This window comes from Syngnathoides biaculeatus, chromosome 4 (assembly GCF_019802595.1).
Source record: "Syngnathoides biaculeatus isolate LvHL_M chromosome 4, ASM1980259v1, whole genome shotgun sequence".
Classification (NCBI taxonomy): domain Eukaryota; kingdom Metazoa; phylum Chordata; class Actinopteri; order Syngnathiformes; family Syngnathidae; genus Syngnathoides; species Syngnathoides biaculeatus.
This window is the reverse complement of record NC_084643.1, coordinates 8,615,377-8,641,512: the sequence shown is the minus strand read 5'-3', so window position 1 is coordinate 8,641,512 and position 26,136 is coordinate 8,615,377. Positions and strand designations below refer to the sequence as shown.

Below are 26,136 nucleotides of genomic sequence, written 5' to 3'. Positions count from 1 at the left end.
TTTGCTTTGCTTCAGGCTCTTAACTCATTTATAATTCATTACGCGGCGTGGAGCGCTACACAAAGGTGTTACGCTTTGATACGCTCAACAGTGACGTTTGGCCGTGTTTTGCAACGGAACGCGGATTTCGATCACACGGCGCGCGGCACAAACGGGAAAGTCAAGATGTCGCCAAAAGTGCTACTGCACGTTTCCATTGCTGGACACGAGATATGCGAGATTGCGGGCGTACAAGCACGTGTTTACCCCGAAGCGACTTGTTTCTGCTAAACAACGTGACGGTGACAAACTTTGTTTTGGAACATTTGTAAATTGGCAAATTGCTGTTAAACAACGTCCTGGAGAAAACTTCACCGAAGACGAAAACTCCCAAGCAGCAGATGTTCACGTGACGCCGCAAACGTGTCAACGGGGGTTGTTTGGCGCACTCGAGGTGGCAATTAGTCTGTAAAACGGTTAAAGCAGCGTGCGGGTGCTAATTGTAATCGATGAGCGCGCGAGAAGATAAACGCGGAGATTTTTGTCACGGAGCAGATGCAACCGACACCCATCCCGAGTTTTGCGGTCGTTACTATCGATTGTCTTGGTCATTTATGTGAAACTTTTTAAGAGGGGAGGTGCGGTACGCCCAAGAAGAATCAATTCTTTTGAGTTGCCGTTCTGGTCCATTCTGGGGTGTGTCCCCCGTCAATACATTTATATATTCATTTCCATGCATTTTAATTTTTGCTGCCCGCGGGATTCGGGCGGTGATGCAGCAGATGCGTGGCAGCTGCCTTCCACTTTGTGACACTCATCAACAACATTGTCAGCGCTGAAACGCAACAATCAAATCAGACATTGTTACAATTCGAAAGCTTTGGCAGCGGTTTCGGGTCGGCTCGCTGTCATTTTATCACATTGGCAATTCGTGGGAGTTTTCTGCAGGCGTGGAATTTTTTGAAATTTCTCTTTTTTTTTTTTTGTGTGTAAAATGAGTTTTCCATTTTTCCACGCTACTTTATGGCCCAGACATATGAAGAGGACGTAAGATGGTGGATGCTTTTCTTCTCGTCTTTTTTTTATCAATTTTAGAGGAACGTCCAGTTCTTGGCCATGTTACTTTTGTACAGAATCGTCCCCCCCCCCCCCCCCACTTGATGAGGACTGCCTTCACTGTGTTCCGAGGTATATTTTCATGTCTTGGAAATTCTTTTGTACCCTTCTCCTGACTGATACTTTTGTAAGATGAGATCCCTCCAACGCTGTGGACCATTCGACATTTTATCAGGGGTGTGTAGACTTTTACATCCACAGTTTGTGAAATGGGGTAGCACTGTGGAGCAGCTGGAAAGCGTTGGCCTCACAGTTCTGAGGACCCGGGTTCGATCCCGGCCCCGGCTGTGTGGAGTTTGCGTGTTCTCCCCATGCCTGTGTGGGTTTCGTCCGGGTTCTCCGGTTTCCTCCCACATCCCAAAAACATGCGACATGAATTGGACACTCGAAATTGCCCCAAGGCGTGATTGTGAGTGCCGCTCTTTGTCTCGATGTGCCCTGCAATTGGCTGGCGACCAGTTCAGGGTGTGCCCCGCCTCCTGTCCGTTGACAGCTGGGATAGGCTCCAGCACTCCCCGTGAAAATTGTGAGGATAAGCGGCAAATAAAGTGGATGGATGGATGAATATATTAAAGCGTGGTTCAACATAATAACTCCCAAGTGTTGCAGCTTCAGTCTGCTTTCATTTTGGACAGCCACCAAATCCAGCAGATGGCACCGTGATGGAAAAAAAGATGATTGACAGCCAGTTTTCAATATATGTTACCGCCACCTACAGGACTGGAATCAACAGTACTGCCTTGACTTACCTTTTTTTTTTTTTTTTTTAAATCTAATTTGGCAGATATGTTCGGCAAAGAAAAATGAATGGATGTTTAAAATCCTTTCTCAGTGTTATTTTAGTTCATGCCATTATGAGTGGTGAGTTATTGGGCAAATACTAAAATGACATCAGATTTGACACACATTTTATTATCACCTTGGCTCAGCACAAATTGCGTAAATGGAATCGTTACGCGATTGCTTTACTTTGTAGGTTATTTAATTTTCTTGTTGTTTTGACTGATGGAAATTCCACAAAATTCCCTCTCGCCAACGCTATGCACGGTTTGAAAATTTAATTTATTAATGTTCCCCTCATACATCAAGTGTGAGCCTCAACTACACTGGTGTTAAATTTCATTTTTCTTCACTTTGCTTAAACTTAATCATCACATCATGTAAATTGATACATTTATCTATTTTATACACTTTTAGGGTCGTCTGGAAAAACAATATTTTAAGTCATGATTAATCATGATGATGGCTACGTTATCAACGGAGCAACTCTGAATATGAACAGGGAGTACTGTATACAAGGTTTTGCTGATTTAAAAATAAGTTGCCCATCTGTTGTTTTGTTTGGAGGTTAGGCGGGGACAGTCTGCTGCCAATGACCTTGTTTTAACTTGGACACTGACTTAAATGAAATGAAATGTGTGCGCACTGCGCACGCCCGTCCTCACAACAACACGCACACGCACACACGTGTGTACCACAAGGGCATGTGCCGCTGCTTCTTACACTTTGTGCGCTGCGCCATTACACTTCCCCGCCGCCATTGTTTCCTCCCATCTTGTTTACAAGGAGCATTACACGTCTGCTCTTAAAAGTGTGGGGATTGCATTCCCTGCGCTATTAGTTTCTGGAGGAATGGGCGCGTACCTTGAGAGCGATGTGGAGGATAAACACACACACACACACACACAGACATTCTGCAACAACACTCTTTTTGCTCTGGAAATATGGTCAAATCCATCAGCAAAAGTTTTGATAAAATTGAGGATGCGCCTTCTTTGGACTCTGATGTCATTGCAGGCACGAAAACAAATTAATACGGTGCACTGTGATTGGATGGCGAGCATTCCTTGGCGTGCACAGTCAGCTGGGATAGGCTCTCGTTTACCTGCGACCTTAAAGCGTCACGGACATACCTATAAACGTTCTAAAATAGATATTGTAATGAAAAATACATATAACATTATTCACTTCAATGTGTATCCGGAAAAATAAATATGAGCGGAGAGCGCGTCATCCGTGCACAAAGTTGCGGAAGGAAGTCTCACCCGATATCCCGGTGGCAGCCATATTGCCTGCTATGTCATCAGCAGACGTGATGCCGGGACATTTGCCATTGAAAACACGTAGTGGCACCTCCTATGGCTGACGAACAACAGAGATTTTCGGATTTTTCCGACACCCTTCTGACACGGAAGCTATTTTCGAAGAAGAAAACATCTCACGGTTGAGTGAAGTGACCGGGGTTATATTACCCTATCATTTCGAGCCATATTTGGATGATACACGGATCACTTCGAACTAACAACAGATTCCCCGACAGTATGTAGCATACTCAGCCGGCCAGTCGCTCACTGAAGGAAGCATTACGCCCCCCCCCCAACTATTATTTTTTTAAGTAGCTGTATACACACCTACCTGTCATTTGGAACCCACAAAGCTCTCGTCATTTGCACCTGTGCAATCCATTTTTCAAGAAAAACCGGATCTTTGGGAAACATACGAAGAGTAAATCCATCCTCTCGAGCGTTCTAACAATATCCAGCAATATAACGAGCCGGCATTTTGGCTAACAGGAAGGAACAACGAAGTACCTTCCCGGAGGTAAAACTAGTACAAACACGCGAGGCCGCCTAAGTGCGCTCCTGCTGACGACGTCACTTCCTGCTTCTTCTCCAAAACAAATCCCTCGAGAGGATTTTCATGGCAGGAGTTACAAAAAGCCATATACGTCAAAATGATGGTGTGTGGTGAAAAAACAGATGAGTCCGTTCCAGCTGCCTTTTTTAAAAAAATTTAAAAAAATATTAAAAATCATGCTTCCCCCGTCAGTGGCCCTCTAATGAGGTGCAAGTGTCGAGAAAATTGGATCTTCGCTAATATGGTGGAATCTCAATTGTCCAATAACTTCCATCTTACATTTTTCAAAGTGCTTTTGTTCCGAGAGAAAAAAAAGTTGCAATGGTACAATATCGATTGTTTATTTTATTTTATTGTCTTTTCGGAGCGGGAGGTGAGAAATAAATTTATACTGGTTTTTAGGACTAAAAATGTTGACTCGTTTTGTCGGGACGGGATCTTATGGAATACAGTTGTAGTTTTCCATGATATTGTATTCAACCAAAGTTCAGCAAAGGAAGAAAGTCAGCTTTTCACGCGTAGATTTCAAAAACGCATCTGTATTTTCATAATATTATGGCAGTGATGATCATAATAATCAATCATCCAATCATATTGGTGCTTTTCATTAACAAAGGTGGAGAGAGCGGAGTTTATGATGATTCTTCCTTTGGCCTTTTTGGAAACTTTTACTGAAAAGAAGAATTCAACCAACTAACCAGGCGTTAAACTCAATTTCTGGCAGATTGTTTTATTATTTTTGCCCAGTGTTTCTAACCAATCTCCGATTTTGGGCTGTATTCGTTCGTCCAGTATGAGAATGACCTAAAGTGCTACTTTTTTTTTTTTTTTTTGTCCCGTCGTCAAGTCATTTGTATGCACTTCGCAGCCAGAAGATTCAAGATTGTCTCCTGTTCGTAACCCGAATGGCATTCGGAGCAGCGGGCTCATTTCCAGCTCTTGAGTGTCGTGTAACGATTGGGCCAAGTGGCCGTCTGCCCACAGCCGCCATGTGCCTTCGGAACTCTCGGGATAGCAGGGGAGGTGCTCTGGGTGGGTCTCTCATGATTAATGTATAACCCTGCTTGCTTTCCTATATTTGCCGTCGGATGTGGACCGTGCACAGGAGCACTCGAGCAGGGGAGAAACCCGACATGTTTTTTTTTCCTCCCCCCCTTCCAAGTTGATTGTTTTTGCACAATAAGCGGTGCACGTGTATTATTGTTTCCTGGACTGAACATGTGACACCTTTTTTTTTTTTTTGCCGGAGTGGGCGTGAATGTAAACTTCGGGGACACTTTTTTGGGGAAAAAAAAAATGCAACTTTGGACCCCTTCAAGTTAAGAGCACGTGGATGTAAAATGAATGGAGAGGAAATGTATGGAGTTTAAGAAGCCTTAAAGTTTGCCGAAACTACTGATTCGGGCAGACATTTGCATTTGAATGCACCCTAAATAGCGTTTAAAAAAAAAAAAAAAAGAGAGGAAAGCTAAGGGGTGAGATGGAGCAAGGCAAAGTGGGCACGCAGCCGTCGGTGGCCGGCGGCGGCGTGGGAGCCGCCGGCGTGAGTGCAAAGGCGCCCAAACATCTGTGGAGGCAGCAGAACCAGGCTGCGCTCTCGCCGCTCCATCACGCTCTCCTAGTGCGCAAGAGCCACCAGCGCGTCAGACAGCGAGGCTTCTCCGACACCGAGCGGTACCTCAGCCCCCTCAACATGGACCGGACGTACGCCGTGGACACGGGACACCGACCCGGACTGAAGAAATCGCGCATGTCGTGGCCGTCGTCCTTTCAAGGTCTTCGACGGTAAGCTCGGGAAAGGGGGGGAAAAAGGTCCTTCGCGATGGGCGTTGCGTGCACGAGCGAGCCGCTCTTTTGGATTTGGTTGCTTTTTGCACAACTTCGGACGGGTTCGGTGCATTAGTCCTTTTTTTCCCTCCTTTCCTTTGTTTTTTGTTTTTTAAAACACGAGCCGCGTTTTCCATCACTTTGTGACGATGGACGCGTCGCTTATTGTCTCGAGTAAAGGGAGGATTTAAGAAGATGACCCCGACTTTGTTTTTATTCTTTTTTTTTTTTAACACAAAATGATCAGTTCGAAGGTTATTCCAAAATAGCCGTGAGCGAGGGCTCCAAATGAAAGCACAACATGGTCCGAGGTGGCTGATGCGTTCAGGTGCAAATAAGACCGAGCTGAGGTGTCGCCCCGCAGGCAGGTCACAGGAATTATGATGACATATGCAAATCAGCGCACTGATCCTGAAGCATTAAAAGCACATTGTTTTCAATGCATAATGCTTTTCTTCGACGTAACGGGGGTTGCAAAACTATGGCCACTGGGCCATGCACAGTCCTTGAGAGCACCTGATTGGGTCCCCTGTGTAATTCCATCCCTTTTTTATTTTATTTATTTTTTAATGACTGCTGTTTCTTTCCAGGCAACTGAAGCCTTTCCCAGCTAATTTTGAGCAAAATGTAGATGATACCCTGGACTGCTTCTGGTGCCTATTGGCATGTATAGTGACAGTCAGTCATTCACACCTAGAATCACACCATCGCCGAGTGTTGATTAAACCCGCGTTGCCTGCACAGAAGTCAGGTGAGCAAAGCACTATAACCCATTTCAGTTCTGAAAAAAAAAAAAAAAAAAAAAAGAACCTGAGAGCAGCCCCTGAGCGCTCATAATACAAGACATTTATTTTTTTATTGTTATGGCGGCACAGCGCATGCTGCGTGTGTTGTTGTTTTCGCGTGCACGTTAGGTTCACTGAAGACTCTACGTTGTCCTTAGCGAACATTCTGGAGGGTATGCCACCTTCTGCCCCCCGAGTCAGTCGGAATAGGCTTCGGCTCTCCTGCAAACCTAAGGGGATAAATATAGGAAACAGATGGATGTTTGATTATTTCATCATATTTTATTACAGTACGGCCCTCGGAGGGCTATACAAGGATTTTAATGGCTTCCAATTGTATGTACCGCAATCCTCCCGCTTTCCCTCCCAAGCATTTTATAGCGACACTCAAAGTGATGATACCGTTTTAATGAAGCACTTCCTGCGCACACAAATACGTCGAGGCAGGAAGGCAAAACATGGCTCGTGTGTACGCCGGACGTGCTCTAATTACTCACATGTTCTGGGAAGGAGGTCGTGCGAGAGAGAGAGGAGAGGAGGGGAGGGGAGGGCAGGGGGGGGCAAAAGCGTCTCAGGATGAAATATGAGAAGGTCACTTCAGCTCCCTTGTCTAAAGTGACTGTTAGGGATGCAGCCTTTATGTCAAAGCGCTTGATGCGGCCCCCGCCTCATTCCATTTTCGTCTTTTTATCCGAATTTCCTGCTGATGAGAGCCTGCAAGTGCAGCGAGGTAGTCTGAAAGCTTGTCGGTTTGTCTGGCTGCCTGACAAGAATAGTTCCCGTCTTTTTAGCGGTGGAACCGTCGCACGGACGAGAAGCCGCAGAGAAAGAAAGAAAGAGAGTGAGGCGGCGCGGGGGTTGAGGTGGAGGAGTGGGGGGGGGGCACGCGAGATCAGAACACAGATGGAAATGACACAGCCGTGGAAGTGCTTTACTATGCTTAAATGCTCATTCCTTGAAAAAAAAAAAGATAAAATGTGTCTTTCTTTTGACACGTTCAGGTCCACTATCCCGTTGGACCCCATGAAAGGAGGGCAGCACTTCACGAGGTTAACGGCGTGCCTGATACGCAGAGCAGATTGCATTTTACACCAAAGACTAATTATGTTTCAGATACACTGGACTGTGCATTGCGGGGAGCGACAACGCACGGGAACAAATGAAATTTGCCGGCAATGCGGTGTAATATTATGTATGGCCTTCCCGTGGTTTCACTTTTATTTCATCTGCTTTGGATGACTACTTGCTAGTCAATCTCATTGGGACATTGAACTGTAGCCATTTTTTCACCGAACAGAATGTACTCTCTTGCTATGGTTGCAATTTTGAGAACCGAAATCCTCCGGTTAATGAGTTCACTATTTACCAATAGAGCTCGTGCGCCGACGTCATGACATCACGTGACTTTTGTTTACATCGCCATATTGCCGGTCTAGCAAAGCATTGTTCAATGCTAAGTCGGTTGGAGACGACACAAAAATATGTCCTGTAGCACGACGCCCAGAGTCTTGTCCGATACTGTCAGACATTTAGGAGGTGAAAATAAATAAAGGTACGTAGAAATATTAGATAAACTCGGCATAATGCCGAAGTTGATGTTTTTGCCGATAACAAAGTGGACTGTTAATTCGCTTCCGCTTGTCTTGGACAACTGGATATACACGTGGATCTTGTGAGTAAGTCGTTGAGAGTTACACGGAAAAGTTTGAAAGCGTAGAAAAGTCTGGACAGATACAAATACGTCGTTGTGCAATCTGTTCTCAATCAGGAATAAATCCCATGTAGTGACGGGTTGACACCTCGTGAACGTGGAAGCGTGTTCAGCTACACGTTAACCTTTGCCGGAATCCATCGATCTTTTCAACTAGTATTCAATACAAATACCAATATTTACATAAATGACCCCTGGTTTTATACAAACTCGCATTCATTAACTATAATTGAAAAAAAAAGAGGACGGAGTCGTCTCCACGGAACGTACACGGAAGCGATTGCGCCCACTTAACCTCCGTAAACCTCTGCGGCGTTGTTTTTTTTTTTTAATACGTTCTCAAATGAGCCAACTTGGCATTCTAAATACTTCTTGGTAATTTGAGATCGAGAAGAATAATTCCTACCTGAAATGACGCGATCGCTACACAGGCGTGTGTGTATTTTGGTTGGGCACCATCCATCACGTTTAATTGCCGAAATCCATCGATCTTTTCAGCTGGTATTCCATAGAATGATCTCTATGATATGATATCCGTCTCTTCTGTTGTGACAACCAACAGCACACCAGGTCTCGGGTATTGTAAACATTTTCCTGCGGTTCAATGTCTCCCACAATGTCGAGCAGCTCTGTTTGACCTGCAATATGGCGTCGTGAAAATGGTGACGTCATCTGCACGAGCTTTATTCACATACATATTCACGTTGTTTTTTTTTTTTTTGTTTTTTGTTTTTTTTTTAAAGTGGAACCTCATCCCTTCATGTTTTGGAGCTTTCTGAATTGTCCCAAGTTGCAACACGGTAGTCCTAAAGCCCTGTTTGAGTTTGAAAGTAGTACTGTACAGTAATTGGTCGGAGAAAATATGATGGAGTGACGAATCCTGTCTGAAAGATGAGCTTTGCTAGCTTTAGCTTGCGTTGTTGTTGTTACACTCACACACCTGGGTGGCATTTTCAAAGACACCAAAATGAAATCATCGGTAAAATACTTCTTTGTCATGGAGAATGTATGTTGAGTTAGAAATTACATATAACATTTTGGAGTAAATAAGGGAGACCCTTGTTCTCCTCTTGCTATTTTTTTGATGTGACCAGTTTGTTTTTCAATTTCTCATAGCTTATTTTGTAAATTTTAAGTAGCATAGAAACTTGGCCCATTCCTCTTTTTTATGCTTTTGTCCGCCTTATGTCTCTTTTGTCCTGTTTCCGGTACGGTGTAGTAGGGAAAACTGCATTATTGTAGAGTTGCTGTTGGGAATGGTTCAACCCTCATCTGAGACGAGACGTAAGCATCACAGCAGAGCGACACCGAGATAATGGCAGTGAATTCAACAATCAATTTGAACAATGAGGAGGAAGGTGATAATAAGCAAAAGACAACAGTGGCGGGCTTCCAGTATTGAGCATTCTGTATTCCTGGCATGCATGTTTTGTTACAAGCAGAGGACGAAATGGGAATTTTAACTTGCGGAGGTCCCGGTTCTCTGTCGGCCAATCAGCTAACTGCATTGTGTTTCGCTGTTGACTCTTAAGGTTCTGTCCACGGTTGGATCATACCTCAGTCTTGTGCAAAATGTTATAGTGCAACTGTACTGTACATGAAGCATTTAGTAAAAAGTAGACGGCCTTCTGCAGCCAAGTTCCTTCTCCTGCTACTTTCTGAAAGGCTTGCTGCTTTCGTGCCGCGCAGTGTTGTTTGAAGGCCACTCGTCGTCCTTCCCGGACGCGCAATAAAGTAAGTAAAAGCCGCCCGAGAAGATGAAGGATGTGACGCTTTTGGCTGTGTGTTGCCGTTGTTGTTTATCGTAGCCATGCTTTGGAACGACCTCATTAAGCGAGGCGACGGCACGCCTCATTTCTTCGCATGAAAACCTCGGCGATCAAGTCGCTTCAAGTCGGATAACGCTGACGCATCTCCTGATTACAGCAGACAGATATGAACAACTTACGCGGGCACTGTCCCCGAAGAGAAGCCGCCTTCCCCTTCGCTCGCGGTCTTGCGTACATACCGAGAGACAGCGGCCTTTTCCCAAACCACTGTGGATGTTACAGTGTGTCCCCGAACGGCTGGTGCAGTGCAAAGTCCAGCGGCACCCCCCAGGTACGACGCATCACCCAAATGTGTCAAAACGGAGGCCGGGCTTGGATACCGCTCAAGGGTTCTGTGAGACCTCAGCGAGAATCTGGAGCATCCTCTGATGACGACATGGCATTTCTCCAGCCTCTACCCTGTTGCGGAGCCGCCACGGGGGCTGGTTCTGTAACGTTAGACATCGCCGTCAAAGGCAATATGCAGAGTTCTCTTATCTGCCTCCCGATTTTTGTAAGCAATGTTAGTAACTGGGAAAGGAAGGAAATGGAATGAAAGTGGAGGAAAAGATGAAAGGTCCTCCATCTGGACTATTGGTACTTGGGCTCACCTGTTCCTTCAAAATCTCGACTGGATTTAACAGTTGCGGTGACTCGTCTGCATTCGGTGTATGGACTCCTATTTGTATTCAGATTTTTTCTTTTTTTTTTTTTTCCTATGGTGCACTCGGCGAGTCTCCACACGGAATACATTAGATAAGGAAGTGGAACCGCCTTGCGCTCGAGCCGTATCTAGCCTGTGAACAGATTCAGTGCAGGTCAGCCTCCGGCAAGCCGACGTCCTGGTTAGCGTTTTTGCTTTTGGCAGTACGTCAAACTTGTTAACTCATTGGAAACGGCGTGACCCCGACGAGAATATCAGTGCAGCGTGGAGGGGGGGGGGGGGGGGAATCAGCATTTAATCGCCATTTAAGCAGCCTCTCCCGGGCTCTTCAGATGGAGCCCGAGCAGTAAATGCCATCTGTGTTTTTATAGCACAACAATTCAGACTGTTTAAGCAGTTACTGTTGCACTGCCGAACGGTTCATTTCTTAAAAAGAAGACAATATATAGATAAGAAGATAAGCAGGTTGTCATTTTAAAACCAATGTTGTAGGGCATGAGCCACTGACTAGCTCGTTCAATTTATCCTTGAAAGGATGATGCCATTTTTTCCATGGAGGGGCCCCTGAGGGTTCAAAAGGTCACGGGCATTCGATGTTGCTTTTTGGCCTCGCTGCTTACGCACAGAGAATTTTTCAGATCATGCGAATCTTTTGATGGTATTATGGAGCATGGATGATGAAATGCCTTAACTCCTTGGAATTGCTTTTGTTCAGAAGCACTTTTAAACTGTTGGACTATTTGCTCACGCAGTTTTTCACCAAGTATTGGATATGAATATCTTCACCATCTTTGCTCGTGAACAACCGAGCCTTTCGGTTCTGCTCCTTTTTTTCCCCAGTTATGAGACTGCACTTGTTTCAAAGTAACGTGTTCACCTGGGCAATCTTTTGTACGCATTCCTCAATCCCTGCCCCACCTCTAAGAGAATATTTGCAAAAAAAAAAAAAAGTTCATCAGTATGAACAAATGCCTTCGTATGGTGTATTCAATTGAATTTATTGTAATTTCCGGCCTATTAGCCGCGACTTTTTTCACAGGCTTTCAACCCTGCGGTTTATGCGGTGATGCGGCTAATTTGTGCATTTTTTCTAACGGCCACAAGGGGGCACTCGAGTGGAAAAGGTCAGAGTGAGACTGAAAATATGTGCCGAGGAAGTGACTTTTACTGGTACGGCCCTGTTAGCGCTGCGCTAGCTTGTTACTGCCGTGTCTCAGTGATTTTTACCAGGGTTTTTTTTTTTTTCTTCTAACCGGCCCTGTTAGCGCGGCGCTAGCGTTAGCGTTAAATTATCTGTGTCCCGTCTTTCTTTGTAAATATCTCGTGTTTCAATGTGGGTTTCTCTGTGGGCACTTGCGGCTTTTACACGGCTGCGGCGTATGTATGTACCAAATGGTATTTTCTTTACCAAATTGGTGAGGCTTATAACCAGGTGCGCACTGTAGGCCGGGGATTACGGTCGGTTTGCAAATAATTGTGTTCTGTTTTTAGGTCCTACAGCATCCCGACTTGATTGGATTTGGGCTTTGTAATTAATTTTTTAAAGGAGTTGGCGCATTAGGAGGTTACTGATGCAAATGTATTTAGGTGCCCCGTTGAGGCAATTTCAGTCAGTGTGATGCGAAGCCTCCGCCTGCTGAATGAGAGCTAAAAAGGTCACCAAGCATTCAGCATCAGTGTCAAATAATCAACGTTAACATTATGCACAGGCAGTCACTTTGCACGGCAGCCGCGCTCGCAGCCAACCTTGGCAACTAATCAAAAGCTTTCCCCGCGAGCGACGCTCATTGTTTACGCGCTCACAACTCAGGAGGAGTTCCTTTTTAAGAGCCTTGATGAACTCATTGTGCATCAGACAATAAAAACTCATTGAATCCCATCTGCAAACGTCTGTCTGGTTCCATAAGTGAGGCAGCTGTACACGTATATTTTGATTCGCCGCGCTTTGAGTAGCTCAGTGACGGCGTAGTGTTTCATTTGCACTCGATGACGGTGTGTCTCTATAATCGACCAGTGACTGGGAATACCCAAATCACCTTTCAGAAACAGATTTTTCCCGTTCTTCACGATTATTTTAATTTCTTTCAGCCGCTCAGTCATTTTGGGTGATTATGTGTTGACTCGGTGCCGTTGTTGGTAGGAAATTGTTAGGATTCAAATGTCGCTAAATCACGCCGTGAGAGCGAGCAGTGAGTGGATTTTGCATTCTCGTACATGTTTGCCCAGTGGGGCAACTTGGTGGGGAAATGAAGTGACAATTTAATATAATTTGTTCCTTTTGAGAGTTAAAGCGGGGGGGAAAAAACATTTTTTAGATCTGTGCTCTCTTGAAGGTATTTTGGGTTTAAAATACAGTACACAGTCAGTAGTTTCACAACGGGTGAAATTCTCTGAATGTTGTCATCTTTTATTTCAAGATTTTTGTCTCCATACAGTCTGGGCTGAATTTTTTTTTTTTTTTTTTTTTAATCGGCAAGAGCACGATGGATGGTCTAATATCTTTGAAAGATCATCCTGCACAATTATGCTGGTTCGGGTTTTCCAGAGTGACTTTTCCTCCCTAATCTTGTTGGAAAATGGTTGGTCCAAGAATCATAAATGTAAACCTGTTCAATACGTACGATGGCAAATCCTGACATCTTTGCTCAACACAACGTTTGGCCGAGCCAGTTGTTGATTTGACTTTTATTTCTTGTTTGCCCTCATCGTGTCTGGGCTCTCTCACATCTCGAGAATTGGTTCAGATATTTAAAAACGAGTGTTTTTGTGCGCCCTGCGTTATACGACCTCCAGCGGGGCATGGAGGGACGGGACCGCTAATGATTTCCAGCATTCTCGGCTGGCTGCTTTGTGCCAATCACGAGCCACTATTACATTGAGAGTGCCTTGCTCGTGAAGGCTTTGACATATATCGGCATGAAACCGTACTGACTTATGAGTTCATGCTGCCAGGACATTTAAGAAACAACAATGACATTATAAATTATTTGCTAGATATTTGTTTTTCCTACCCTCGGTCTTGTAGGACTCCTGTTACCCGCTATAGTATTAAATGATATTCTATTGGGTGTGACTGATATTCTAGAGCTGAAAATGGTACCTGGTCCATTCCCCAGGTTGTCCATTTGTAATCATACACTGGTTTCCTGTCCGCTCCTGTGTGTCGAGGTACCAATGTGCCATTGTGGGATAAAGTTGACGTGTGTATTTGCAGGCTCCAACGTAGTATGGCAGGTGGAACTGCGCTTGTGTGAGGAGAATGTAACGCTTAACACCCGAAACTGCTCATCGCAGCTGTCAGCTTTGCATCGAGATAGTAAACCACCGGCGTTATCTTATCTTTTGCTGTGTATAAATCTGTATGTATGTTTTCATCATCTGTGATATGGACTTCTTTGTCTCGGATAAAGTCCTCATGACCATCATCCCTGCCCAAGCCGTTTTGTGTTGAGCACAGTTTTTCCTGTCCCAGACTGCGGCGCTGATGGCAGCGGGCATCTGATTATTGGATTGGCCAAGTAGCAACAGCTGTGTGAATGGTCACTTTGGAGACCGTCTTGGCAAATTTTCTCTGAAAGGTACAGGCGAATAAATAAATGCCACTTTCAGCGCGCTGCATCGGATGCTGGAATTTGCGAGGAAACTCGTGTGAAAGGGGCCAGTGACCAAAAGGCCGGCCAATTACGGAAGAGTACGACCAGGCAGGACAACGGCGGGCGGGGGTGGGGAACAGAACACCTCAGTGCAGAAGTTGTTTGGGTTGCATTTGTGCCACACATAAGTCTACCGGATGCGTCATTTTGCCCTTACCCATTCTGATACTTTGGCACAAAAAAAAAAAAAGTTTCTCTCGTTCATAAACATTCTTACGAGAGTTTTAAAAAATCCTGTTACATGTTGCATGTGGCTGTGTTTTTTTTTTTAAATCAAGAGTGACCAAGAATAGGCGCAGGCTTTTTATGTCATCAAAATAATGGGTTCCAAATAGCTTTAATAACATGAGTTTAGTCATAAAAATGTTATATTATCTCATGATAACTGCTTGTATGCATTCTTTTCAGATTGCCAGAATCTTTTTTTTTTTTTTTTTGACTAGCACATTCGTCCTGAATCGTTCTTGGAGCAAACAATGTTCTCCTAAATGAGGCCACGAATGAATTTTCCAAATATTCTGTCGTTGTTTTTAATGCTTCCTTTTTCACGTTCCTCCATGTTGCTACCGTGCCTGTTTTCTACGTATTATACGACCCAAAGACCTCAACCGTATTTCTCTCTGGATATATACTGGTTTTAGCTCGTTTATGGATAAAACTAAACAGCAAATATTCCAGGCGGCTATCGACAGCCTTCACCTTCGGGTAATGAATGCCGGTGCGCTGATAAGGAGCCTGACGGCAGGTTGTGGGTGTCAGGTCATCAAGATGGCAGAGTTGCTGCACGATTGTTTGTAAAGAGATGTAGAGTGTCTGCTGCAAGCGCCCATGGGTCTATTTTGCTTGGTCCTGTTGGGCAGCGTTTGTACGGAGCGCGTGGAATGTGAACAAGATTTTCCCCCGTGCACGACCACAAGGGAGCGTCTTGTAAGAGCTGCCAGTCAAGTTGCGCTTCAACAAGTCTTCGGGGTCCATCTCCTCCGCTGATTTTGAATTCTTTCTCTCCCCCCCCTTTGCCAAGTTTTCTTTCCAAGATCTTCCTCATATATTATTAATCCCATTTGGAACAAACACCCATAGGATTAGATTTGTATGCCGTAGATAATAAGCCGATGAAAAATGTATTTGATGGAAAAGCCCACCCCCTCCCCGCTCCCCAACCCCACCCTGGCTCCGGCTACAGTCTACTGTAACTGCAAGGTTTTGTCTTGCTCTCAGGCTTGATTAAATGCATCGGACTAAATTTCCCTTCATGTGCAGTGGGGAAGAGGAACCTTGATTAGTTGATAATTTGTGAAACAGGTTGTCCGAATGGACGTTCACTCATCCTGACTTCAGTGCAGGCAGTGTGGGTTTTGTTCCCTCTCACTGTCAATGTGGGTGCAAATGGTTGTCCCACACTACAAAGAGGTTAGCTGGAACAGGCTCCAGGTACCTGCTGCCCTCAACAACATAAACAGTGGGGAAAAAATATAGAGCTCGTGCACGTGACGTCACGTCACGATTTTCACAGCGCCATATTGCGGGTCAAACAGGGCAGCTCGACATTGCGGGAGACATTGAGCCGGAGCGGAATATTCACAACGCCCGAGACCCGTTGTGCTGTTGGTTGTCACAACAGACGGTGTCCAGATATTCAAAGAGATCATTCTAAGGAATACCAGCTGAAAAGACCAGAAAAGATGGATGGATTTTGGCAAATGAACAACCAAAATGCACACACGCCTGTGCTGCGATCATTCAATTTCAGGTTGGAATTATTCTTTTCAATCTCAAATTACCAAGAAGTAGTTGTAATGCCAAGATGGGTCATTTGAGAACAATGCGTATTGAAAAAAAAGAGATATTAAAAAAAAATGTTAATGTGTGGCCGCAATCGCTTCCGTGTGCGTTCTGTGGAGACGACTCCGCCCCCTCTTTTTTTTTTTTTTTCAACCATAGTTAATGAATGCGAGTTTGTGTTAAACCACGGGTTATTTATTTAAATATTGGTATTTGTATTGAATAGTAGCTGAAAAGATCGATGGATTCCGGCAAAGCTTAACGTGTGGCCGAACACGCTTCCGTCAAAACCGTCACTATGTGGGATTTATTCCTGATGAGAACAGATCCAACAACAAAGTATGCGTCCAGACTTTTCTACGCTTTCAAACTTTTCCGTGTAAGTCTCAACGACTTACTCACCAGATCCATGTGTACATCTAGTTGTCCAGGACAAGCGGAAGCGAATTAACGGTCCACTTTGTTATCGGCGAAAACATCAACTTGAGCATTAAATATGGGTCCTCTATGCCGAGTTTATCTCATTTTTCCACGTACCTTCTTTTATTGTTACCTTCTAAATGTCTAACGGATTCAGACAAGGCTCTGGGCGTCGTGCTATATGACATATGTTCATGTCGTTTTCCAACCGACTTAGCATTGAACAATGCTTTGCTAGACCGGCAATATGGCGACGTAAACAAAAGTCACGAGCTCAAAAGATGGAATAGCTGCATCTCTGTCTGAATGTTCTGAACTCCTGTGTCCACCCCAGTGTTGTATTGATAATAATAATAATAACACGGGCCTGAAATATTCATTTTCTTCCTCAGTTGCCTCAAGATATGAGTAATCAACAATCCAAGTGACACCTCCTTAATGATGGACTATTATGGCCCCCCCTAGTTTCATATGAAATGTGTTAGTGTAGCAAACCATCCATTGGTTGTGTACCAAGGTACAAGTCGATTCTTAAAAGAAAAAAAAAAAATGACAGCTATGAGATGAAATTTGAGACCTTGTTGATATTTTCCACGACGGAACTCGGTTGAAAAAAATTACAGATGGGAAGGAATGTTTTGCAATAATCTATAATCACGGACAATGGACAGCTTCGTGCACTGAATTTTTGCAGCATGTACACTTTGAGAGCACAGTAACATTAACCTGGGCAGGGTGAAGGCCCCCTCGCTGTCACATGATGGTAATTTCCAGCCCGAGATGAAAAAAAATATATATTTTCTATGGCGTGGTTGCTGCAAGCTGAGACAGCCAGGTAATGTTTGGATGCGGGAAATTCTGTCCTCATTCTTTTCCCGGCGCCGGATTGGATTCAGCACGGTAGGGAGCTGCTGCGTTTCCCCAGCACACCCAAGACCCGCATGAAGTTAACTGGCATAGAAAATGGACGGTTGGATGGATGCAATTACAATCCTCCTCGTGTGCAGTTCAAATATTTCCCTGATAATAAAAAAGTTCCATTCATGCCTTGCTCGATGTAATGCGTTTTGATTTTGATTTTTTGGGTTGCAGGAACAAGCCATTTAAAAATAATTGGTTTCAAAACAGTGCTGTAGTTAATGCGTCGCATCCGGGAAAAGCCCCTTAGAATTCTTGTCCATTGATTTGCACATTTTAAATGTTAATATGGGATTAAAAACACAATCTGCTTGATAATGAAATAGTCAGCGCATCTGTTTAACGCTTTACAATTTACGGTAAACAGACTTGCTGTTATATTCTGTGGAGTAGGGGGATCGGTTCAGAATAATTTGTCCCGGTGCTTTTACACCGCAGATAATTTCAAGGTGTTTTGATGCTTTCAAGGCAAAGAATTTGAAAGTACATCCACGAGGGAATACTAAAGGATCGACAGATGAGCAATTCTGTGCAGCAGAAGTCCTTGGCTGGTCGCAGCGAGGATGCTAATAGGTCACGGTCGGTGTTTTTTTTTTTCTGTTCAGGTCGAGTATCACTCAAAGCTAGTTCAATTTCTCAGTGGCACTGAACAATAACTTGGCCCGGGGCCATTTGGTTCCAAACACGAAAGGTTAGTTTTATTTTGCTGCCGGCCCACGGGAGGGAATGGGAAAAAAAGTGTTTATGGATGGTTCTCGTTCGAATGCACCAAGAGTCAAGTCATCGTTTGCAGTCTAGCTTCGTTTCGATCTCCTCGTGGGGAGGGGATCATCTGTGGCAATGCCGGTTTCCGTATCATCATTCATCTATCTGTCTGTCCATTTTCTGAGCCGCTTTTCCTCACAAGGGTCACGCCCTATCTTCTGCCAGGATTTCAATGTTATTACATATTCTTTGTGGACAGGCCGTTGGGATGTGAATGCATACTGTATCTTTGGAGAACGAGGGGAAAAGAAGTGATTTATTTGTTTAAATATTGACATATTTTTTTCTGTATTATATACGTTTTCCCTACTTACGCTATAGATATATTTAGTGCAATATTTTTACAACAATTGTTTTTGCAAATAAATACACCATGTAACAAATATCATAGCTGACACCGTGTTGTACTTTATTCAAGGGAGAGACCTACAGTACAGCGTCCAGATGGTCTACGTTTCAACCAACAAATTGTCTTAATGTGATTTTGGTTGTAGAAAATGAAACTGGCAGTTCTACTGATTGCATCGAAAGCTCTCTTCCCTGTACCAATGGTGGTCTGAAAGACCCTCACTCCATTGACTTTTTGTCTCTTTTGGAAGAACGTGTTGCAAGTACTGGACAGTCGTCACAACAACCGTAGGCTCAGATAATACTGTAGCTGTTTTGCAAGTAAGAGGCCGAAATGAGTTTCCCGTGCAGGGTGTCCGGATAGGGTGAGAGGCACGGTCATCTGGGAGGGGCTCAGTGTCGAGCCCCTACTCCTCCGCATTGAGAGGAGCCAGATGAGGTGGCTGGGTCATCATATGCGGATACCTCCTGGACGCCTCCCCGGTGAGGTGTTCCGGGCACGTCCCACCGGAAAGAGACCCCGAGGACGACCCAGGACACGCTGGAGAGACTACAGTATGTCTCTCGGGTGGCTTGGGAACGCCTCGGGATCCCTCTGGAAGAGCTGGAAGAAGTGGCTGGGCAAAGGGAAGTCTGGGTATCCCTGCTGAAGCTACTTCAACCGTGACCCGACCCGGAGAAGCGGTAGATAAATGCATGGATGGATGGATTTTGCAAGTCACCATTTACAATTTAGTGTCCCTGAAAGCCACAAAGTAGTGCATTAAAATCAATCTGCGAAATTTGTATCCAAGGTAAAATCGGCAACAATGAGTTTTAGTCCGTGGGTCCATCCCGTCCTTTGACTACCTTTTTGTTGCATGATGTCCTCTTGTACAGCAAATATAATCATGAAATAGATGTGACCTGTTTGGGGCAAATTATAATCGGTTTGCATTTTCTCGGAACGTGTTTGCAGAAGGGCACCGCGATCATTTGGGAAATAGTTGCCATGGCTACATTAGTTAGACGGGTGCGCTGATTTAATTAGTGATGAGACCTTACGAGGATGCTTCAAGGACTGCGGGCACAGGGCAGAAACGGAGAAGGGTTTTACTATTGCGAGGTTTTTTGGTTTGTTTATATGAATCTTATATTGCAGTTGTGATTTTGCATGCTATTTTTCAGGAAAAAGTTCATTTTCAGAACTTATCACGAAAACACAAGTTTAGTATGACCAACACAGCATCGGTTACAATCAACAAATAAAGTAAATTTCTTGGGTGCTCACTAAAAAAAATAAAACAAACCAAAAAAAAGGATTTTCTTGTCTCCCTTGTCAGTGCTGCAGCCAACTTCCCGAGCTGTCACAGAACAGGAAAGTCGGGATTCCCTTTGGTAGTCAATCGTGATGGTGGAAATCGTCGCTGTCTGCTTCGCTCGCTTTTATTTTCACAGATGGGCACGTTGACAGCAAAAGTGATGCATCCGCAGGGAATACCGCAGCGGGTAATGCAAGGCCCAACTCCCGCATCCGTTTGAAGTGACCCAGGATGATTCTTGGGCTATACGAAAGTCTCCATAGGAAGAGACTGAAACATGAGGAAGACGAGTAGCAATTTTATCTATCCATCCCTTATGTATCACGTTAGTCCTCATGTATTTCTCATAACTTTTGGATTTGGACTTTTGCATTAATGGACACTTGAGGGCTTGCTGCACCATTTGCACAATTGTCATGATATCAGAAATACCGTGTTTAACGGACTATAAGCCGTGCTATTTATTCTCCAGAGCGACTTGTATGTGAAATTAATAACACATTTTTACATCCATCCATCCATCCATTTTTTGAGTCGCTTATCTGTTGTTTTCACACTGACAACCATAAGAGGGCGCTTTAGGCCCGTGTATGTGATGACTGAAGGAGAGCACAGCTTCCGGGTGAATCCGCCATGCAAATTTCCGGGAAGTCATTGGATGGCTCGGCAAAGTATGGGCTTCCGTGACATCCAAAACCATCCTGTCAGGATTCAGAAAGGCCGAAATAGGCTAGTTGTAGCTGCAACCGACGACGAGTCTGACGTCAGCGACGTAGAAGAGGAAGCGGTGCGTCGTCTACCGCTGGATTGCGGACTTGTCTAGAAGTGACACCGATGATGAAGATTTTCATCGGTTTTTAGTTACCGGACATTTTGAGTGACACGGATGGTTTTGGTAAACTTCTTCGTATGTTATTTATGCCAGCGTTATCGGAATAACTTAATGTTATGTTAGCATACCAGGCACGATCTCAGTTGTGTCACGTAACGTAAGCATGCCGTTCAGCCTGTTGTTGCCTCTATTTTATTTTTATTTTAAACTGTTCGTCAATTAAACTTTAAATGACATGTCTGTTCTTGGTGTTGGATTTTTTTCAAATAAATTTCCCCCAAAATTCGACTTATACTACAGTGCGACTTATGTATGGGTTTTTTTTTTCTTCGTTTTCATGGATTTTATGGGTGTTGTGAGCGACTTGTGGTCCGGAAAATGCGTTACTACGCTACTAGTCACTTTAAATTGGTTGACGACTCCATGTGTCATTTACTCAATTGTCGTTGCATCAGCAGTAGCACGTTACGGGCACCCTCACATGATGCAGTGACTATTTCCATTCATCCATCCCTCATTCCATCCATCCATCCATCCATCCAGGTGCCTTTGTTTTGGGCATACACCGTGCTGCCAAGTTATCATTGCACTTGTCACCATTACAAAGAGGTGGCACGGTGGACAACTGGAAAGCGTTTGTCCTCACAGTTCTGAGGACCTGGTTTCGATCCCAGCCCCCCCCCCCCGTGTGGAGTTTGGATGAGGCCGTTTGTCTCGATGTGCCCTGCGATTGGCTGGTTACCAGTTCAGGGTGTACCCCTCCTCCTGCCCGATGACAACTGGGATAGGCTCCAGCACTCCCCGTGACCCTTGTGAGGATAAGTGGCTAATAATATTGATTGATGGATGGATAATTACAAAGACTCCCAAGGCACAGAGAATTAAGCCATGTGATCAACCTCTGAAGTGCGAGTAGTAGTGCTGCCCGTTCGGAAGTAATTGAGGAAATTTGATTTGCAACCTGTGGACATAAGACGCGGGCCCCTTCAAATCAAGTATACAGATTTTGACATCTGGCAAGAACACGTCCGTCAGAGCTGCGAGACTATTGCTGAGTTTGGAATCTAATAACAAAGAAAGTCTCCAAAGTCGCGATACATAAATAAGATATAAAGCGCTTGTGCCATTGTGAGTGAGGTATGCCCTCTGGCATATTTCCCCTGAGTCACTTTTTAATGAGATTGCAGCAATGTCCATCATATCGAGTCATTGTTTTTTTTTTTTTTTTCTTTCTTTGTGTGGGATTCGAATCCAGACCCATTTCTGCTTTGGTATATGCCGTCAAGTGGGTCAAACCCTTTTACATTTTTTTAAATGGCTTTATTATGGATACTAGAATGTGGCTACTCGGTCTTGTGAGGAATGGAAAAAAATCGGTCACACTTGTTAGAAATGTTTGATTTTTTTCTTATAGTGAATTTCCCTCTTACCAATAATTGAACAACAAAAGCCTCTTAGCTTTTCCTCTCTCAGTCATACGTGCTGTATTCCAAAATAATTTTGTTTGGATAGGTTGTAAAAAAATGACTTTGGATAAAAGTTTGTGGGAGGTGTGTATGTACAGTTGAAGCCAGACGTTTACAAACACTGCAAAAACTTTTTTTTTTGTCTCACTGTGTGAAGTCAAATCAGACTAAACCTCTCCTGTTTGAGGTCAGCCAGGAACACTAAAATTATTTAATTTTATTAAATGGCACAATAATGAGAGAGAGAATTTCTTTGATAATTTTACATTCTTTTTTTTATTTTTGCATTTTCTTCAGACAGTGAGACAAAAAATGAAACGTGCGGTTTTGCACGGTGTATGTAACGTATGTACATAAACGTCTGGCTTCTTCTGTATTGTGTGCTGTATCATGCTGCAGGTAAATTTTCTGCTATAATAACAATTTGCTTGTGGAGACTTTATCGACTGCATTGCTTTGGCCACCTCTGTAGCACGAGGATTACTGGGCCTACTACAAGCATAATCTTATCAGTAATATCTTAAGTACGCGTTCAGTTGGGGTTCTAAACGTGCTGAGCTGACACTACATGGATCACGTCGACCACTGCTGGTCACTAATCGGTCGAGCGGACTTTGTCATTGTTGCATTGTAGGATCCATGGCTTTCAAAGGGGAAATATTCACGCCTGATTGCAGAAGTCCACTCGGTATGATGACTGTGATTTATCTCGCTGTAAATATCACACGAGAGCGGAACCTTAAAGGTTCGGTACAGGGAGTCCTCGGTCTACGAATGAGATCCGTTCCTACAGTAGTGACTTAACTCGAATTTCAACTTAAGTCAGATTCCACCATTCAAGTCAGAATTTACGTCAAAATACGTTGTATAAATAGACAAATACGTTGAAATAAACAAGATGCTGTACTTAGCACTCCTGCTGAGAGGTGGATGGAGAAGAAGATGAAGGGGAGGCTGTGCTTAGCTATTGCCAAGGAACCTGGTCCTCAATCCTCTCCATCTCCACAAGTATCAAAGAACCTTGTTTTGTCATCACTGTAGGAACGGAACCCTTCACGTGCGCTAAGATATGTGAATAATTGTCACCTCGGTCGACCAATTGAAGCCTCGGTGGTGTTGGTGTCTCACCTTTCTCCAATCTTTTTACGATCTTGAGCTTCGTTTCCATGGTCACGGATTTTCTTATGGCCGCAGAAGCATTGCTAAAAGATGCAGCTTTCTTCTTTGAGGCGATAATGTCTAAAAAAGAGGGCGAAAAATGCAAAGGAGATACTCCCGGCGCACAAACACGGACAAGCATTAGCCAGTCAAAATGGCGGACGGTGGACGTGCGTTGTAAAGTGGAAACGTCTTAAGTCGATGCCGTCTTAACCGGAGGACTCCCTCTATTCAGCATTTATATGCATATTGTATTTTTTTTTTTTCTCCACGCAACCCTTGTGAGGATAAGCCACTTGTAAAATGGAATGGAATGCATATCGGATGAGTGGAAGAGAGTCAACAGCCACTATGCATCGAATTTCCCTGCGCAGTCATCGCAAAAGTGTGCTCGGAGTAGTCAAGTGTAATCTTTCTTTAGTGATACTAACCCTCCTACATTTGCTACCTTTTGTGGACAAATTCCGAGCGTCTTTCCAAGCACCCAATTTGGCCTCAATTACAATATAAGGGTACGGTTATGTTTTTGAACACTCGTTTGTTACAGCCCCGGTCGTTGAGAACACTAACGTAGCGTGTCACTCAATATGTCCCTCTCGGATAAATACCGACGTACTAATGTTATTCTCTCGTAGCTGTTTGTGAGTCTTACTTTTAATGCTTATCTTTTCTTCACAGTCTGTCTTTTTTTTTTTTTTGCTTTCAAGCTTTGTTTCCACCGAGGGGTACAGCTTGGCTGGAAATGGTTTTGAGAACAGTATCTGGCTTTGTTTCCGCGAGCGTGTAGGTGGGATGGCATGTGTCAGCCAAGCACAGTAAATAGTGTGACGACATAGCAGGGAGAGACAGCGTAATTAGTGCGACAGCAAAGAGGAACGCAACATTGTAAGCGGAGGACAACAAAGGAGGACATTCATGCGGCGGCTGCATTACCAAAAGACAAAATGACAGCTTTTTTTGTTCTTTCCATTGTAGCGCACTTGGCGTGGAAGTCATCAATCTCTTGACCAACAGATTGCAGTGAGTTTAGCTTCAGCCTTTAGGGGACTGTACCACTTTTGTAAGGGAAAAGAGGCCCAAAAGTTGAAATTTTTTGATGATGAAAACGGACATTTGCATACCAAACCTAAATGAATTACACCGCCGATGGGTCATCTTCCATTTACGAAGTCAGTGGCTCGGGACAGATCCTTGCAGTTAAGAGCATTGACACCCTCCTTAAAAAGTTTATAATTCTGTATATTAATATTGTAACACGCTATATGAGCCCCAAACCGTTCTTACAGATGATCTTAAAAAAAGAAATTCACTTAGTGCACATGTGTCAGAATAATTGGGACACACGGCAAAGACTCTGACTTCATTTGAACAGAATGTGGGACATTGACGCACTCTTTCTTATCTCTTACCTGTTCTAAATGAAGAAGACTTTACATCCTGTACATCTGTGACTCTTATAAGGAATACTCCCTTCTTCTTCTTCTTCTTCTTCTTTTCCTTTCGGCTTGTCCCGTACGGGGTTGCCACAGCGCGTCATCTTTTTCCCTTCTAAGCCTATCTCGTGCATCTTCCTCTCTTAACACCCGGCTGTCCTCATGTCCTCCCTCACAACATCCATCAACCTTTTCTTTGGTCTTCCTCTCTCTCGCTCTTTTGCCTGGCAACTCCATCCTCAGACTCTCTCGCCTCTGGACACGTCCAAACCATCTAAGTCTGCTCTCTCGAATCTTGTCTCCAAAACACCCAACTTTGGCTGTCCCTCTAACGAGCTCGTTTCTAATCCGATCCAACCTGGTCACTCCATGCGAGAACCCCAACATCTTCATTTCTGCCACCTCCAGTTCTGCTTCCTGTTGTCTCTTCAGCGCCACCGTCTCTAATCCGTACATGGTGGCCGGCCTCACCGCTGTTTTATAAACTTTGCCTTCATCCTAGCAGAGACTCTTCTGTCACATAAAACACCAGACACCTTCCGCCAGCTGTCCCAACCCGCTTGGACTCGTTTCTTCACTTCCTTACCACGCTCTCCATTGCTCTAGATTGTTGACCCCAAGAAATCGATAAGGAATAGTTCCTATAAACAGAAAGGTCTCTTGTTCTTTGTTCTTGTTACTTTGTTATTCTTTGATCTGAATGTCGTGCCAGGGCAGCACCGACTGCCGGGGAAAAATTCACTTTGTGTTTTTACAGACTTGGCCAATAAAGCTGATTCTGATTCTGATCTAGCATCCCAGGCAATTGAGAAGTATCACTTCAACATGTTTTTGAAACCAGCTGCTGTACTCTTGAGAGAGGTCTTTTGCAAAATCTTGTGTATTTTATTTTGTGTATTCATGTTTCAGATATAGCCCAGAAAATACAAAGTTTTTCAGCAAATAGCTGCAGGTATCTGTATTATCCAGTAAAAAACAATTTGAATTGGTAAATTCGCAACGAGTCAACCACAAAATTCTTGTACTAGCATATAGCATTTTGTGATCCCAAATGCTGTATATTAAAATGGTGACCAAAAGAGCTGCAGCGACCTCTCAATTCATTGATATTTTCTACGTGTAGAACTGAAAATCATTGGAGGAGTCTACCATTTATATATATATATATATATATTGTAATATTTGTTTCTGCAGCATCCCTGGTAACACTCAGCAGTGTGATTCGTCCTTAAGCAAACTTGACCTGACAATCTAATGAAAGGGCGGCGCTGCACTTCGGAGTGTGCCCTTGCCGGACACCCTTTTTTCACTATTTATGAACACCTCTCTATCGCAAAACCAATTAAAGAAACGCAATGAAGAAGTCGTCGAAGGTTAACCAACAAACTCCCCCCCGCCCTCACGCCCCGCACATCTCAAGAAGTGCTCTGGGACTCGTAAAAGTGTTGCTGTGAGCTGCCACTGGAGGGCTTCGGGGGAATCGTGAGTGTTGCTCTTCTTGATGAGCGGCTGCTTTCTGAAATTGGAAAGTGC

At 44.1% G+C, this 26,136-nt stretch overlaps 1 protein-coding gene across 3 annotated transcripts in view; it reads left to right on the top strand.

Annotated features, from left to right (window-relative positions):
• Positions 1-26,136, top strand: part of LOC133498950 (cAMP-specific 3',5'-cyclic phosphodiesterase 4D-like) — a 235,066-nt gene that overhangs the window by 52,868 nt on the left and 156,062 nt on the right. Inside the window, exon 1 of one of the 3 annotated variants that reach the window (XM_061816316.1) lies at positions 4,170-5,517. The exons of the other annotated variants lie outside the window; for them this stretch is intronic. Coding sequence (XP_061672300.1) covers positions 5,213-5,517 — 305 coding nt within the window. The 5' untranslated portion in view covers positions 4,170-5,212. Of the gene's footprint in view, positions 1-4,169; positions 5,518-26,136 lie in introns of those variants that run through there. 3 annotated transcript variants of the gene reach the window in all.